A 16738-nucleotide genomic window follows, 5' to 3' on the forward strand; every position below is an offset into this window, starting at 1 on the left:
TACTCCTGACAACGGATCCTACAGAATAGGTATTATTATCGCTCCCATTTACAGGTAACAAAACCGAAGCTCACAGAGTTTGAGTCATTTGCACAGGGTCAGGTTGTAAATAGCAGAACTGGGATTTAACCCAGGCTTGTGTGATTCCAAAGCCTGCATGAGTCCTACCACTCACGTTACTCCGTGACCTCCTTGCCCTTTGTCCTGTCTTTGTTCCCTCTGCCAATGACTCTCTTCACTCTGGACATAATAGGGCATCTCTTTGAGTGAAGTCACTTCCTGCTTGGAGTGCACCCTGGAAATGGGTCCCCCACTGCTCAGTAGAATGACACTTCCTGTGTTGCATCATAATAAGTCCCCACAGCAGCCGCTTTGGTAATACTGACTCCCTCCATTTTCTTTCTACTACTTTTTAAGCTATGTAAAGTTGCGTTTTCACGAAAAGCATCCAGTTAGCGTCGCCTCAGCATCAATCTCGCGCCCAACACTGGATTAGTCATGAAGGGTAAGGTGTTTTCTGATCTTCGGCCTTGGATCTATTTTGAGAGATAAGATATGTAAACAAAAATTTCCAGCAATGCCAAGATGTATGGAGTAGGTGAAGGAGTACAGGGAGTCAGTACCTTAGGAGCTCAAAGGCAAGAGCAGTCTGCTGGCTGGTGGATGCAAAGGTTAAGGGTCTGGGAGAGCAGGTAGTAGAAGGTTGCCTGGGAAACGCTGGGCTGGTGCTGAGCCTTGAAAGCCGGGTGGAATTGGGATAGGTGAAGGCGAAGAGGACGTGCCTGGTGTGTTTGCAGCAAGCAGGATGCGGGCGCCTGGAGAGGCAGGAACCCAGCATGGGTGCAGGGACATGTTCTTCCAAAGGAGCCTCTCTTTTACAACCACGAGCCTCTTTGCTCCCTGCTTGGGGGATTTTTATGACCCCATCCATCTGTTTGCAGTCAGGTTTGCTTTGAAATTCAAAAGCTGAAAGGGAAGTGCTATATTGGAGCCAGAGCGGGCTGGGCAGCTGTCTCCGAGAAGGAGGGAGTGGCTTCATGGCGCATAAACCACAGCAGGCAAAGCACCTCTTCTTGTAGGCCTGCGTTCCTGGGAAGCCTGGGAGCAGGAGTGCTTGAAGGGGTGGGGGACGATCAGTTCCCTGGAGGAACTTCTCACACGGGTCTGAGCTGGGAGCCTGTGTGCCCGGCAGCAGGCAGCCCCCCGCAGATGGAGGCCAAGCCTGGACATTCAGGGTTCCTTCAGTGGGGGCTTCGTGCCTGCTCCGGATCCGGCGGCCCGTGTTTGTTTCTCTTTCCTGCTCTGGCTGACGGGCCCGGGCCCGCTAGGAGAGTTGGCTCAGCCCTCCGTGCCTCCTGAATTTCCTGGCCCCGCTACACCCCCTGCATTCCTCAGGAGCCTCAGTAGCCCAGAGAGACAAAACTTTTTTCCATCTTCTTGAACAAAAGACTTTTAGTGACAGTCGTTGATCAAACCCCAAATCCACAGTAGGACTTCCAAAGAGTCAGGGCTTCAGGCCCCTGACTTCCCTCAGCCCCACATGCCCTAAGACCACTTTCTAGCTAATGGCCTTTGCCCGGCCCAGACGCCTCCTCTACCACATGTCCTCATCTTTCCCGACAGGCACACAGCCAGCAGAAGTCCGTATCCATCTCTCTGGGAAAATCCTCCCCGGTGGCTCCTTCTCACCCTCCCATGGCTGCTCTCTCTGTCCCCATTTTAAACACCCGTGAGCCTTTTCTCCACGCCACAAGCCACCACATACCTGGGCATGCCTTTGGACCTCTATTTAGAGATGGGCTCTGCTCGAATGTGTCTGAGGTGCCAGAGGAGGCATCCGGGGTCGGGCGAAGGCTGTTAGCTGGGAGGTGGTCTTAGGGATGCGGGGCTGAGGGAGGTCTGGGGTCTGTAGTACGGCTTGGAAATCCCTACTGCACATTTTGGATTTGATCGATGTGGAGCTGGAGCTCCTGCGCCCTGGAGAAGTCAATGGCCCTTCTACAAGACAGTCAGGCTGCTGGGCTGCAAACCGTTAATGGTGGCAGCAAGTCGGTGAGCTTTAGCATGTGGCCCAAACCAACGCTTTAGAGCAGGTGTTTCAAAGCAGAGGAGCTGAGTTGAGAGGTTGGAGGGTGGAGGAAGATCTTGACGTTCCAGCCTAGAAAAGCTAGGAGACTCTTTAAAGATCATCTGCTCTAAGTTCTGCTTTTTTCACATGGGGAAACTGAACTTCAAGAAGGGGGTGTCATTGGCCTAATGTTACGATCAGGTCCATGGCAGAGCAGGACTGAAACCCACTTTGGGGCTTGAATTAGCCATAATCTTCCACTTACACCCCTTGGGGTCCCTGAGTGAAGATTGGGGGATGGTGGAAGTTCAGGGCACACGCCCCTTTCCTCTTTCAACCCTCATAATAATGCGCATTGATGTTGCCTTTGCAGAAATGAAGCACTTCTGACTCGTCGTCTCAGTCACCATTACAAGCTACAAAGTAAGTTATCTTCATCCCCATTTCCGGGACGAGGCAAATAAGAATGAAGGTTAAGGGACATGCCCTATGAAAGGTGACCAGTAAGCAGCCAAAGGGAGTCTTGGGTTCAGGCCCGTTGCTCTTTGCAACGTATCACTCTACCTCCCTACTCCTTGAAGGGTGCTACTCTCTTTTGGAAAATCAGGCAGAAAAGGCTGGAGTAGAAACTAAGGTAAAAGGACGTTAGCTGAAGATCCTAGGATCTGGCACAATCTCTTAGGACTTCTCATTTTTCATGGGTGAAAGAAATACGTAGAGCAGGGTTTCTTAGCCCTTCCAGGTTCAATGTCCCATTTTATTACAAATATTTTGTAATGTCCCTTTCTATACTGACATATCCTAGGCCCTCATGGTAACTCTGTGGGATCAGGGCTATCCTCTCGCATGCTGCTGATGGGAAAACTGGGACTCAGTGGGAGGATGAGATTAGGCCCAGGGCATCAGGCTTTTACACAACTTCATGCCACTTGGTGCTAAAGCTTCCTGGGCGGCCTGCTGTCCCCAGGGCAAAGTCCAGTGCCACAGCTGGCAGGTGACAGCCTCTCACACCAGACCCCAGCCACCGCCCGAGCCCAGCCTCCTGCCACAACCTTCCCTGCACGCTCTAGGTCCGAAGCCAGTGGGTCCCTTCAGTTAGGTCCCCAGGGATGCACTGTTCGTCTCCTCCACCCCCACCTCTCCTGAGAACTCAGGCGCGGGACCAGTCTCAGGCATAGACTGCGGTGTGAGAATCAGCTCCTGAGAGCCGGCCCCCCTCCTTCTCTGCCCCTCTTCCTATCTCGCCCTAGGCCAGCACCCACCCACCCCTACCACCTCACAGGGAAGCCAGGGTGGTTAGCAAGGCCACAGATCCATCAAAGACGATAATGCTGGCATGCCCTGACTTTTTTGTGGCAGACATGGCTCTCAGCACCCTGCATGAGTTAGCTCACCGAATCCTTGGGCGACCGCACACCAGAGAGCTCCAGGGACGTGCTTAGGGTCACACAGCTGACCGCTGGCTCCCATTGGCTCCCTGATACTGTACCAATTCCTAGATGCGCGCAACAAGTGGTCCGGGCCTGCCCTGGCTCATCTCTCTGGCTGTATCGTCCCTAGCTGCCGCCTTGCACCCTGCTCCCGGGCACGCCGCAGCATCTGCAGGCCCCCGGTTCTTGCGGGCTGATCTCTGCTGCCCGCCTGAGTGGCAATCACAGTTAACCTGTGTGCTGGGCCTTGGTTTCCAAAGCATTTTTTCCTGCACCAGCTCATTAAAACCTCACCGTAACCTGTGCCAGAAGCAATTTTAGTATCCTCATTAAAGAGATGGGGAAAAAGACACTGAGAGGGGAAGGCTATGCCCGGAGCCAGGCCCCCCGGCTCCCTGATGACCAGCCATACCCCAGGCTGAGCCTGGACAGTCCTGGTGGGGAGAGGGACAGGGGATGAAGAGCGAGGGGCTGTTCTACTGAGTCTGGGGAGCCAGGCAGGCCCTGGAAGCAGTTCGTGTTGTCAAGTTTCCCTGGGAGGAGTAGAGGGCTTGCTCCCAGGGCCTTCCCCTAGGGGTCCCTGCATCCTGCCCCCCAACTCCCGCCCCGTCCCAGCCTCTGTCCCAGGTCCCAGGCTCTTTGGAGAACCTGATGTGTTCCCATTCCGGTGGGCCTGACCCTCCGCCTTGACCTTCTCTCTGACTGCTCGTTCCTTCTCCCCATTCCACCTCTCCAGCACCGTCGGTCTCTCTCTCCTCAGTCCCTGGCTCCTTCTCTGGATCCTCACCCCGTCTTTCTGTGTATTGTTCCTTTTCTTCCCCAGTTCCTCCCTCCCCCCTCCCCCCACCCCTTATTGCCACCCCCTTCAGCCCCTTCCATCCTTCCAGAGTCTCGGGGAAGACAGGAGGATGAGAGTTACGAAGTGTCCTTCGGGCGCTTGCCTGGGGGCTGGTGTGTCCAGGTCAGAGATGTTGTCATTCTTTTCTTGTGACTGATCAGGGAGGAAGAAATGGAAAATATGAAAAAAGAAAACACAAGAACTGTTTGTAGCCCGGAACCAGCGTGAAAAAGGTTTTATGAATATTTTCTGAAAATAATCTCTTTTTACGGTGCCGTAACAGCGGCCGGCCCAGCTCGCCTGGCCCCACGGAGCCCCGCCCGGCCCCGGTCAGCCAGGTCAGGGTGCGCTGTCTGCTGTGGCAGGCCTGGAAGTAGTGATGTCGGGGAGGCTTTCCTGCCTGGCTCAGGGAACCCTGGAGCTCCCATAGCCCTTAGCCCACAGAAGCCCATGGCCCGTCTACCCTTAGCTTTTCTGTCTACCTGTAGCCCGGATGTGGCTCAGGCATTCCTGCTCCAGCATGCCTGGTTAGGATCATCCTGGACACCCAGCGCTGTGGCTGAGGTCCAAGCCCTCCTGGAGTCCCTGAATTCCCGGGGGCTCTCACTCCTGTGCCCTTCTTGGCCTCCAGCTCCCTGTTGTCGACCTTGCCACATCTGCCTCACACCATGCCAACCTGGCCATGCAATCAGCCCCCTTCCGTGGTTCTCCCCATCCCAGATCTTTACAAGCGGCGGGGAATGTTCTGGAGATTGGCAGGGCAGACGGAGCTGGGGTTCCCACGGCAGCCAGGGAAACGACCGCCATCTGCAGGTTTGCTCCCCAGTGGGAAGGCCTCGTTCCCACCGCCCTCGGTGCCTCTCCATCTTCTTCACTCCCCGCCCCTCCTCCTTCCTTCTCTCCATTCCTGCTTTCTCTTGCCCTCCTTTTCAGGAACAAAATGATGAAACTCCTCCCTTGAGCATAAGGAGTATCTTCCCTCCCCCTCCGGCGAAAGGGGGAGGCGTAGTTTTCCTTCCTACCTCAAACCCCCGTGAGGCAGTCTTCCAGAGGTGTTGCTCTTTCTCAGAGGGATTTAGTGAACACAAGTTGCTCCTCCTTCCATGCAAAAGAGGAGACTGAGGTCCGGAGAGGGGCAGAGCTCGCCCAAGGCCACACAAGCAGACCACGGCAGAGCCGAGGCTGTGGTCCTCGTCGCAGGGGTGCGGGGGGCGGGCAGGGTACTGTCTGATGGTGCAGCTGAAAGGTTTGGCGGCAGGGCTGCAGACGTTCAGGGGTGGGAAGGAGGGCATCAAGGAATAGAAAGATGGATAAGGAGTGAGGGCACAGAGGTAGGTACGAGACAGCAACAGGGACAGGTAGAGGAGAGGGAGATAGAGACGGCCTTGGCCAGCCTCTACGCTGCGGTGGGAATCTCTTCTCCATTGAGAGTTACCCCGTCACACACCTCCCGTGCCAGAGAACTTACTACCTCCTCAGCACTGTGACCTGGTTGTGGGGTGGGGTGTGGGGGCAGGATGTATGGGCCGCTAGGGACAGCTCCTGGGAGCTGGAAACTTCCCGTGGCTTCCCCCACGGGCTCGGCTCTGAGTTTTGTATCTGTACAGAGAAGCCTCCTGTCTGGAGCGGCTCTGCAGAGATTTGGGGCTGAGACAGGGTTCCCCTGCATCCAACGCTCAAATATGAGACCGGGCAGCCTGGCTCTCTCCAGCAGAGCACCTCAGCGGGAGCCAGCTCAGGAGCAAGGGACTCGGTCTGTCAGGGCAGGAGGGGGCGTTGGGGCTCCCAGGTTAGGAAGCGCAGACCCTCGAGTGTACTGCGTACAAACACTTGAGTGTTCCCTCTTGCCACCTGCTTGTCCCCTTAGTCACCCATTCCATCGTTCCTGAGACCCCGTTCCTGGCCACAGCTTGGACGATGTCTCCCAAGGAAGGGCAAGGGCTCACTCTCCCACTGGGCTTCTAGGCAGGTAGAGGACAGGAGCTTCATTTCATGAAAGCAGCTGGTGTGTGAGGGCCAGAGGACACGGGGTCACAGGCCACAGCAGGACTTCTCAGACCACTGGTATCAACCCCGCAGACCAGTGTGGCGGCGCGGGGCAGGGAGCAGGCGAGGCCCCTTTGTGCACCTCCATCCAGAGTCGGGTGGGTGGGACGGAGGTCTCGCCGGCCTCCACGACGAGAAAGAGGCTCGTTGCACGGGGCCACGGATGGGTCCCGACCTAGCCCACCTGGCCTGTGCGATGGGGACGCAGACACCCCCTCGCCCTCCTCACGGGCCGAGCCCACACGTGGCAGCTCAGCACAGCCAAGTGAAAGCGAACACAATAGTCTTGGGGCTTGACTCCTTGGCGCTCCAGTCTGGCTCCAGCATTTACAAGCTATGTGATTGTGGTCGGGTTAAGCTCTCTGCGTCCCAACTCCTTCATCTGTAAAATAGAGACAGCGGGGAGTAGTCGTGAGAAAGAAACAGTTTCGGGCTCGTGAATGTCTAGAACACTGTGCATCATAAATGCGCGCTACGCGTTAGCTCCGGCCGTATCGTCTGTATTACCTTTTTCTGGAGGTGGGTCCCACACGGCCGGTCCGTGTAACTCTTGGTAGGAGCCAGCGAGAACGTGTCGACCATGGCCAGCGAACCACCTCTGGTGAAGGCCCTGTGGTTTCAGAACACGGGGAGGCTTCTCCCGCTCCCAGCGTCTCAGGACCTGCCCCCTCTCCCAAGGCCCGGAGGTGAAGTCTTCCCTCCAGGAACTTGTGCAGGAGCACTGTGTGGAGAGCCCAGCCCGCTGACACTTGAACTATGATGTCGGTTGTGATAGAGAAGGAGGCTTTAAAAAATTTTTTTTTTCAATGTTTATTTATTTTTGGGACAGAGAGAGACAGAGCATGAACGGGGGAGGGGCAGAGAGAGAGGGAGACACAGAATCGGAAACAGGCCCCAGGCTCCGAGCCATCAGCCCAGAGCCTGACGCGGGGCTCGAACTCACGGACTGCGAGATCGTGACCTGGCTGAAGTCGGACGCTTAACTGACTGCGCCACCCAGGCGCCCCGAGAAGGAGGCTTTTAATCGGTTTTCCCTCCCGTTCTTCTTCCTCTCCTTCCTCCTTGACTCCACCGTTCTTCCACGGGTACCCACTAGCTGTCAAGCCCTGTGCTTGGGGCTGAGAACCCAGAGATGAACAGCCACGGTCCTGGCCCAGGAAGGGGAGGGGAAGGGCAGGCACATCGTGTCATTTGAGCACAAGCCAGGTGCACAGGGAGCAGGTGCTGTGGGAACAGGGTGGGGGAGGGGGAGGAGTGGCTACCTCCGCTCAGGAGCCTAGGCTCCCTGGAGCGGACACCACCAGGTCTGGGCCACGCAGGATGTGTAGGAGCCCCACAGAGCAATGAGCAAGGAGCGGGGGAGGTGCGGAGGGAGGGGCAGTGCTGGGGAACAGCATGTGTGAAGGCGAGGGGCGGTGAAGGCTAGGATGAATTTAGGAAACATGGAGGGAGGCAGTAATGGGAGTGTTGAATACCAGGAAAGGAATCGGAAAACTGAGAACTTCACGGTAGAGATGCTTCATGCCGGGAAGGGGCCAGGTCACAGAGGGCCTGGCGGGAGGGGGAGGGGACTGCGGGGCACAGCAGCAGGTGGCGGTGGTTCAGGAGAGGGCGAAGACGCCTGGGCTGGGGTGGAGCAGTGGGGGTGGAAAGAGGGGGAAGGTGAATAAGGAAGAATTGGTTGGTCTTGGTGAGTGAGGGAGTGAGGGAAAGGGGGCCCTGAGGGTGAACCCTAGATCCCAGCTTTATGGCTCACGTGGGCAACTCCTTCCCTGGCCCCGTGGGCAGCTCATTCTGGCTGGACAGGGCTATCTGGATCCCACTTGGCCTGAGGCCTCTCCAGTCACTGGACCCCTGCCCACGCCACCCTCCCAGAATCTGCCCAAGTTTTCGTATGGAAAATGGGCCCGTTCCAGCTCCTCCAAACCACTGCCTCCGGTCTGGGACCTCCAGAGGTGATTTCCCCAGATGTTCCCTGGCAGGAGAAGGGGAGCCACCAGCACGCAGAGACACCATCCTGCAGAGTTCACGATGTCTTTTATTAATATATTATGCTACAAAAATATTTTTGGCAAAATAACATTAATAGCATCTTTCTTTGTCTTCTGTATTCTTAAAGGACTCTTCATGATAAATCACAGAGGTGAGGGGAAGAGGTGGTTACAAGAACAACATCACCAGTATCTTTCAAATACATTAAGAGCTGAAGCTTGTGTCACATAATGAGTCAGCAGGGGACCTTCTGCCATCTCTTTGAGGCCCGGGAATGGGGCAGGAGCTCTGTCTGCCCCTCCTCTGAGCTGGAACCTCCCTTGGCCAGGAGTCAGGCCCTGCTGCCCCAGCCACTGGGGCCCAAGACGTCCCACAGCCTCGCCGGAAATGTCTGAGACTCGGGTCCCATCCAAAGCCCACTTTGCCCGCAGCGGGTCTGGCGACGGAGCAACCCTTAAGGTACGCTACTCCACCACCTTTCCTGCCTGTGACATGTCCCAATCCCAAAGCGGCCCGTGGGGCCTGGGAGGAAAGCCGATCGCTGAGCCAAAAGGGCGGTGGCACCTCACCTTCATGGGGCCCTGAGATTGCACACAGCACTCCTGCGTGCTAGAACAGCACAGGCAGGAAACTAGGTCTCCATTTAACAGATGAGGAAACGGAGGCTCAGAAAGGAGCAGAGACTTGCCCAAGGTCACCCAGCAATGTGAAGGAGTATCCAGAGCACCTCTGGAGAGGAAGAGCCAACGTTTGGATAAAGGATGGGGAGATCCGAGGGCGGGTTGATGCTCCCCAGAAAGGGCCAGATAGGGGGTCAATCAGTCCTCATGGCTCATCTCTTCCCTCCCCACATGCTTGAGAGCAGGGAGGGAAGCAGCTCCGGGCTGGGGCCAGGGGCCCTGGGTTCCAGTCCAGCCCTCCCCCACCGCCCACAGCCCCCCCTGCCTTAGGGTAGCAGGCAGGCCTGCCAATTCACGTCAGGCCTGGCTGGGCTGCTGAAGAACGGGGGTGTGAGGCTGGACTGATTCCTGAACCCTACTGGTTTAGACGGCCAGCCCGGGTGATATTTTTGGCTGCTTAGATTAATTTTTGGAAAAATAACAATGTTCAAAGAACCTGAGCATTACAGAGCCAGGAGGGACCCTCAATGTCATCTACACCAGTCTCTTGCCAAGACTTCAGCTCTCATGCCACATCTCCAGCCAGCGGGCCTACTGCCCTGCTCACACCTCTTCTGACAGGAAACTCACCACCTGCAGGGGACAGCTTTGGCTTTGTAGAGATTATTCCTCTAGCAGAGCTAAGGTCCGTCTCTCTCCTTTCCTCTCTTCATTCCTTTCATCCTCCTTCTCTCTCTACACATCTCCTGAGTGCCCCCTTCATGTCAGGCGAGGATACAAAGATGAATTTACGTGACCCCTGCCATCAAGGAGCTCACAGTCTGATAGGAGAGCAGGTACACTATTACACAGTTTCAACACTGATCAGTGGGTGTTGTGATAGATGCGAAAAAAGCACAGAAGAATCACAGGGGGCTTCCTGGAGGAAGTGCTATCTGAGTTAATCGTCAAAAAATGAGGATCTGGGGAAAGATAAGGGAGTTTCCAGGTCCAGGAAACATCTGTCTATTCTAGAAATGACAAATAGGATGGCTAGCAGAGTCAGCAGGGTCTGATCACGGAGGGTCTGGAAGGCCAGGCCGAGGGCTTCCGTTCTTATCCCACACTCGCTATCACCGGCCCCAGTTCTGTTCTCACCACACAGGATACCATCAAAGCTGCAATGCCCAGGTGGAACTTCTCTTGGCCTTCCAGGTGGTTTTCACAAACTTTCCTTGTGGTGGAGGACTGTTCTTTGGGATCCATTGTGACAACGGCACCAGGCTGGAGACTGGGCAGGCAGAACAAGGGTCCTGAGCCCTGGGGCTTGCCCAAGTCTAGCTGAGGCTAGGCAGGAGATGACAGAGCATTTCATATGAGAAAAATCAGCTCGTGGTTATTTGGCGCAAAGGTAAACTTTCCAGTCAGTGCAAGTTTCCACGCTTCATAGACTCCAGATCTTTGAATCTCAGTGCTGGAGGGGCCCTTGGTGGCCCTTTGCAGCTCCCGGCAGCCTAACGTCTCCATTCTCCCTGCCTTCACCGGGCTGCTGGTGCACCAGAGCAGCATGGAGGAAAAACAGAAGTGCATGGCCATGCTGACAGCTCCCCGAACGCCCCTGGGTCATTTGGTCAGTTTTCCTGAGACACAGGGGACCTAGGGCCACCACTAACATGCTGCCTAATCCCAGACAGGTCACTTAACCCACTGGGTCTCAGTCCTTCCATCTTCTCTGCCACCTGAAGGTCAAACACAAAAGCCATAAGAAAGGTACACAGATGCTCTCAGAGCAACAGGGGACTTTACGAGGCTAGACACGTAGAACGTGCCGGAAAAAAATGTCAGCAGTGGTGGACAGATCGTGCAAAGTGTGTAAGTGGCTACTGATGGAGCGGTGGTTCCCTGGCTCGGGATGAGAGAATTCCAGTGCCCCAGCTAAGCGGATTTCCACAGGCGCCTCAGGTCTTCTGGGACATAAGTCAGCAAGCTCAGTTCATTTCAAACCCTGGCCGGTGGGTGGGCCTCAGGGATCGGTGAACTTAGGCTGTAGATGTCGGGTCGACATGGGCTCTGGCCTGTCCCGTTGGCACATGCCTACCTAATCAGCCCGCCTACCCTTCTGCCGCCATCCATCTTTCTCTAAACACTTGAGTGCTTGCTTGAGGGAAAGTTTGGAATCTCCCAGTCTGTCCAGAGGAGGGATCTGGGGAAGGTGAGGGCTGAGTCTGTCTGTGGTCAGGGGCCTAGATAGGAGAACCTCTAAAGTTGCTTCTAGGAACGTGGGACTGGTCTGCTTGTTCCATCGCGATGATGAGGAGTTCCTCCGGGACAGGCAAGGTGCATAGATTAGGCCCCAGCACAGAGCCTGGCACTGTGTGTGCTCGATAGTCACACACTGTGTTAATTTACCTCTTTGGCCCCACGCCTGGCACAGATCTGGGCATGTAGTCAGGTACCTGGACTGTTTACCCAAATGCTTCATCTTTAATTAACCTCAAGCTCTATCTCGGTGCATCTCATGCCACACTCTGCCCTGAACAGAGGGAAATCTGGCCTATGTATTTCTAATTCCTTTACACTTATCTCATCCAAAGAGTGCTCTGCACGATCTGTCTGCTGTCCAACAGGCCTTCTGTGCCTGCTTTATAAGTCAGCTAAACCCTTTCCCGCTCAGAAATAGGAAGTCACATTTCTGCCAAAGATAAACGGACTCCAGCCCTGGTTGGGGTCAAGTTCAGTTTATAGCGTGGTGCCCATGGGGCCGGCTGGACCCTCTGAAGCAGATCTCGGGGCTCCTGCCATGATCTCAAGCTCAAACACGTCCATCCAGGGCTGAGATGAAAGGAATTTAGCTGCTGGCCTAGATGCTCATGGCACTTCTGACCATCCAATAAGCTGCCCAGAATTCCATCTCAGGAGGGAGACAGCTGCTGGACTGGGCATAACGGCATTGGGTCTAATCAGCCCATGCCAGGCCTGCCGGGAAAACCCACGGTGCGGTGATGCTGTGTAGCACGGGGCTCGGAGTCAGCAGACCTGGGACTCCATATTACTCTTACTGGTATTATATGTCAAATGAGGGGCCCTTTCTGCTCTCAGTTTCCCAAAGTCTGTGAGGAGTTAGGGCTGGAAGGCAGCTAACCTCAGGCCTCTGCTTTCTCAGCTACCGCCTTGGAGGCAGAGGAGGGAGGTCAGTCTCTCTGAGTCTCAGTTTCCTGCCTGCCCCATTTGGCTGCTCTGCCTCCCCGACTCCCCACCCCACAGCCTCTCATTTGATAGGAAAGCCTCTCATTGTCTCCGAGATAAGACAAGTTGGGGCATGAGACACGTGGCACAGGCTGTTGCTAGAGTCCTTTGTTCAGAGGGGCCAACATGAGTGACTGTGGCCAAGTGGTCTCTTTGGCTGGAGCAAGAAGCTTGTGCTGGCCCATTTGGGTGAGATCTGCCTTCCCTGAAGCTTCTCTGTGCAGAGAGAACATGGCAAAATATGGCCCAGGGACAAGCATCATTTCTGAATCATGCTGATCTGGGGCCATGTCCCAGCTAAGTGACCTTGAGCAAGTCGGTTGATCTATTTGAGGGGCTCAGTTTCCTCATCTGCGAAATGGGGACAATCACATTTCACAGAACTGGCATGAGGATCAGTGATAAAGTGAATGTGCAAAGTGCCTGCCATGATGCAGTCTTTGGATAAATGGTGGCCTTCATTAGGGTTATTATTACCATGTGACTCCTAGAGCCCCTGTCCCTACTATGCCCACTCCTGTCCTTTGGCCCAGCTCACTCTGTTTGGCTATGACTTCAACAGGTTCTTCTGTAAGCCAAGCTTACAGAAGATGAATGATGCCAGAACAGAGAGGTCTGGATTCACATCCTGGACCTCCCACTTGCTGCATGACCTTGGGCAACCACCTTCCTCTCTTTGGATCTCAATGTAACCATTTGACACATAGGGCTGGGGGATGACCTCCCTCAGCGCCAACATCCCTCCCCTCCTCCTGTGCTTTGGTCAAAACACTTACCAAGAACTCTGGAGGGCCAGTTCACAGACACTCAGGGTTTTCAAAATAGCAGCATTCTTTTCCTAAAGTATCTTCCCACCCTAGGATGCATCCACGGGAGGGAAGGATCGTCGGCGTTCACATCTCTGGCTCCCCAATCCAGCTTCACAAAAGCTAAGCCTGTCTGCCTGCCCCTCTCTCTGAGGACCCCGTGGCGGGAGAAGCCAAACCGAGGCACCGGAGGCTTCTGCCGATCTAGGAGCAAGCCGGTTAAAAGCCACGGTCTGCATGAGGTTGCAGGTGTCCTGGCAGCCTGGGTTCCCTTCCTGGGTTGGTGTTGGGGCTAATTAAAGGGTTAACATAGGCCACATAAAAATAGTTTTATCGGTAGAATAAATACATTTTTCTTTTTTAATATGGACACATATTTTACAAAAGAGCCCCATAGCACTATGGGAAATTAAGATCCTTCTACAAAAAAGAAGATGTAACTCGGGTACGATAAAGCTCTAATGTTCTAACGGATCCCGTCTGGACTGCCCACGAGGTGTCGGGCACCCTGGAGGTGGTGGCACGGGCAGTGGGGTGTGGCCGCAGACCCTCCTGTGGTTTCTCTGGCTTCTCTGCACTGGTGACCAAGGTCAGGAGGGCCCAAGGGTGTGCAGAAGGAGGGAGGCTGTGATGCTGGCCAGGATGGCAAGGAGGAGGCCCAGGGCAGGCTGTAGGCGGTGGGGCGCTGAGCTGCCGGTGGGCCCCTGCTCTTCCTGCTGCTGAAGCCGCTCTGAGAGCTGCAAGGGTGGCCCTGCGGTCCCGGAGCTGTGCGTGGGCTGCAGCGGCAGTGGGGGTGGCGAGGCGGCCGTGCTGGAGGGAGACAGAGAGCAGAGAACCATGGAGTCACCTGTCAGTAGCCTCATCCTGGGATCTGGCCTTGGGTTCCGAGGCGACAGTGAATCTGTTTTCTTCTCATGTCATTTATTTATTTATTATTATTGTTTAGTGTTTTTTCATTTGTTTTGAGAGAGAAAGAGAGAGAGAGAGAGAGAGAGAGAGAGAGAATCCCAAGTAGGCTCTGTGCTGACAGTCCCGATGCGGGACTCAATCTCACAAACCATGAGATCATGACCTGAGCTGAAATCGAGTCGGATGCTTAACCAACTGAGCCACCCAGACGCCCCTCTGTTTTCTTCTCAGAAAATGGAGAAGGAGACAAGGGGCCGGGCAGGGAAAGTGAGTGGCCCAGAGCCACACAGCCAGCCGGCTGGGTTCCCGAGGCCTCACGGGTAACAGCCTGAGACGGTTCCAGGGCAGAAAGAATTAGAGTGCCGTGAAGGAGCTGGGTCTGGGGTCCCGCTGGGGCAATCAGCTTCCACACCTGTGTCCTCAGGTGCTGTCCTGCGCCCTCCCCTCCCGCCGGGGATAAACAGGAAACAGAACACCGCCAAACCCCACCATCTCCTGGCCCTGGTGATCACAGCGACCAGTTATGGAGAGTCTCTCCGGCCTCAAAACAAACCTTCACAGTGGGGCTCATCACCCCCTTCTCACCAGATGAGAAAGCTGGGGCTCAGGGATAGATGGCACCAGGTCCCAGGGGGAGGGGGCAGCACCCCCTGGGAAGGAGCCCTGGGTCAGCTGCCTTTTACACAAACACAGAGAGTCTTAGTGAAAGGTGTGATCCTTCACGGACTTATAAACATAGAATCCGGTTTTGGAGGCAATGGGTGAGACTGTTGGCTGAAGAGAACCTATGAAAGAGAGAGGGAGGGAGAGACGGCGAAATAAAGAGAGATTAAGTACAGAACAAACAGGCCAGCTGAGGCCGGGGCCGGGTGTTGTGGGGAAGTGGAGGGAAGGGCAGGGCCAGGTGATCGGCTCAAGTTCCGGAAAGAGAGAGATAGGAGATGATGAACCAAGAGAGGGAGGGGACTGAGTAAGAGAAGGGTCAAGGAAAGATAAGGACAGAGGCATAACAAAGAGAAGCCAGAGCGGGAGAAGCCTCCAGGATGAAGAAAGAGGTGGGGCCCCAGGGGCGTTGGGCCCACACCTGCTCTAGTGGAGCCCTGGCAGGGGAGGCAGAGAGAGGATCCAGCAAGTTCCATCACAGCACAGGGGTCCCATCCAGGGCAGGGCCAGGAAAGCCTCCCGGAGGAGGTGACAGCAGCCAGCTGTGAAGTCAGAGTCGAGCTTGCACGTGGCTAAGGGTGCTCCTGGCGGTCAGAGAACTACTTACCCTGGCTGGCGGCAGCTCTGTGCCAGTGCTTTGCACACATTAACCTCTAATCCTCATGGCAACACTACGAGGCAGGTCCGATCTAATCCCTGCGTTACGTACGAAGAAACCGAGGCACAAAGAGGTTAAGTAATGTGCTCCAGGACTCACAGCAAGGCTGGGATCTGAACTGGGCACACAGTAGGTGCCCCCAGCACTTGATGCGCAGGCAGGAGGCTTGCCCCTCCCCGGGTGTCTCTGGTGCGGGCAGCCTCTCCCCTGCGTGACACGGCCCCCTTTCCAGAGCTTACTGCCCCTGCCCAGTACGCCGCTCACTTGCTGGGTGAGCAGGGAGCCCCCTGCCTTGCCGGGGCCTGCGCTTCCATGTGCTAGGACAGGGTCGCTGCATCATGTGAGCTCTGTAATCATCACCACCACGGTCCAGCCCCACTGCCATCTCAGCCGGACGTCTCTTACGCAGCCTGGCTCGGCCTCAGGGCTGGGGCCTCTGCTCTGGGATCGGGCGTTCACATGCCCTCGGTCGAGGAGGAGGTCCTCGCTCCCCGGCCCGTCCTCCTTTTCCGCTCCTGGTCATGCTCCAGCCACAAGAACATGCCACATCCTCACACGAGGCTCTCCTTGACCTGGTGGCTACAGCCGCCACGTGTGTTCCTCAGTCTTTAGAAACTCCCAGAGCAGCGATCAGAAAAGGAGGGAACAAAAGTGTGTCATATGCCCCACGCACAGAAGGAAGATGCTCCTGGATAGACGGTGTGCCTGTGGAACAGGAGAGGAGGGCGGACCAGGTGGCTCTGAATGTCCCTCATAACCCACAACATCTGGGGTGATGCCCACCCGTAGCAGCCCGCAGAGCCCCCAGGCCTCGCGCCATCTGGTGCCGGCCGGCCTCAGCTTTCCGGGCTCTGCCGGCACACACCACCCTCTGCGGTCGCATCGACGGTCCCGCTGCCATTTCCGGTCCACCTTTGAAGGCCTGGCCCAGCGGCGCCCCCCCGTGGAGGCCCCGGGGAGAGTGAAGTTGCCCACCAAACCTCGCACGTGTCCCACTGATCCCGCTGTGTCACCCGCAGGTAACTACGTGTGCACGGGAGGCTTGAGCGGGCTTCCGGACGCGAGGCGCTCACAGCAGCGCCTGGCACGCGGTGGGCACGCTACGTGGCGCTGGCCACCTTCGGCGCCGTTATTAGCATGCTTGTGTCTGCCTCTCCCGCTACCAGCGTCTTCCGTTTGGGAAGCGCCTCCCCTGAGCCAGCAGACACTGTGATGCTGTACGCGTGTCATCTCATTATCCCCATTTCTAAGGTGAAGAGACAGCCTGAAGGGGATTAGGATACAGAGGTGCCTGGAGGGCACAGGAGCTCGCGTGCTGCCTCCTGCTGAGACCTGGAAAACCTGTGCGTGGAGGCCTGCCAGGGTGGGAGGCGAGGCCTCCCATGGCCTCGCGCCATTACCTTAGCCCCTTCCCTCCCTTTCTCTTCTAATGCAAAGAAAACCTCTGCGCGCTACGCAAAGCGTCCGTGATGGTCCCTTCCTA

At 55.9% G+C, this 16738-nt stretch overlaps 1 protein-coding gene and 1 long non-coding RNA gene across 3 annotated transcripts in view; one reads left to right on the top strand and one right to left on the bottom strand.

Annotated features, from left to right (window-relative positions):
- The first annotated feature begins 247 nt into the window (after positions 1-247).
- On the top strand, positions 248-13389 carry LOC105260824. Its single transcript, XR_890622.4, has 4 exons — positions 248-505; positions 2442-2491; positions 8502-8833; positions 13080-13389. It is a non-coding gene; the product is annotated as an uncharacterized LOC105260824 (long non-coding RNA).
- TRABD2B (TraB domain containing 2B) overlaps positions 8401-16738 on the bottom strand; it is a 218284-nt gene continuing 209946 nt past the window's right edge. Inside the window, exons 7-8 of one of the 2 annotated variants that reach the window (XR_002160835.3) lie at positions 12996-13835; positions 8401-10712 (exon numbers count right to left, since the gene is read on the bottom strand). Coding sequence is in view for 1 of the 2 variants with exons in the window: in XM_003990063.6 (XP_003990112.1) it covers positions 13616-13835 (220 nt within the window). In the remaining variant the exon portion in view is untranslated. Of the gene's footprint in view, positions 13836-16738 lie in introns of both variants that reach the window. The other variant, XM_003990063.6, reaches the window with a different exon arrangement.

The sequence above is a fragment of the Felis catus genome, chromosome C1 (genome assembly GCF_018350175.1).
Source record: "Felis catus isolate Fca126 chromosome C1, F.catus_Fca126_mat1.0, whole genome shotgun sequence".
NCBI classification, from domain to species: domain Eukaryota; kingdom Metazoa; phylum Chordata; class Mammalia; order Carnivora; family Felidae; genus Felis; species Felis catus.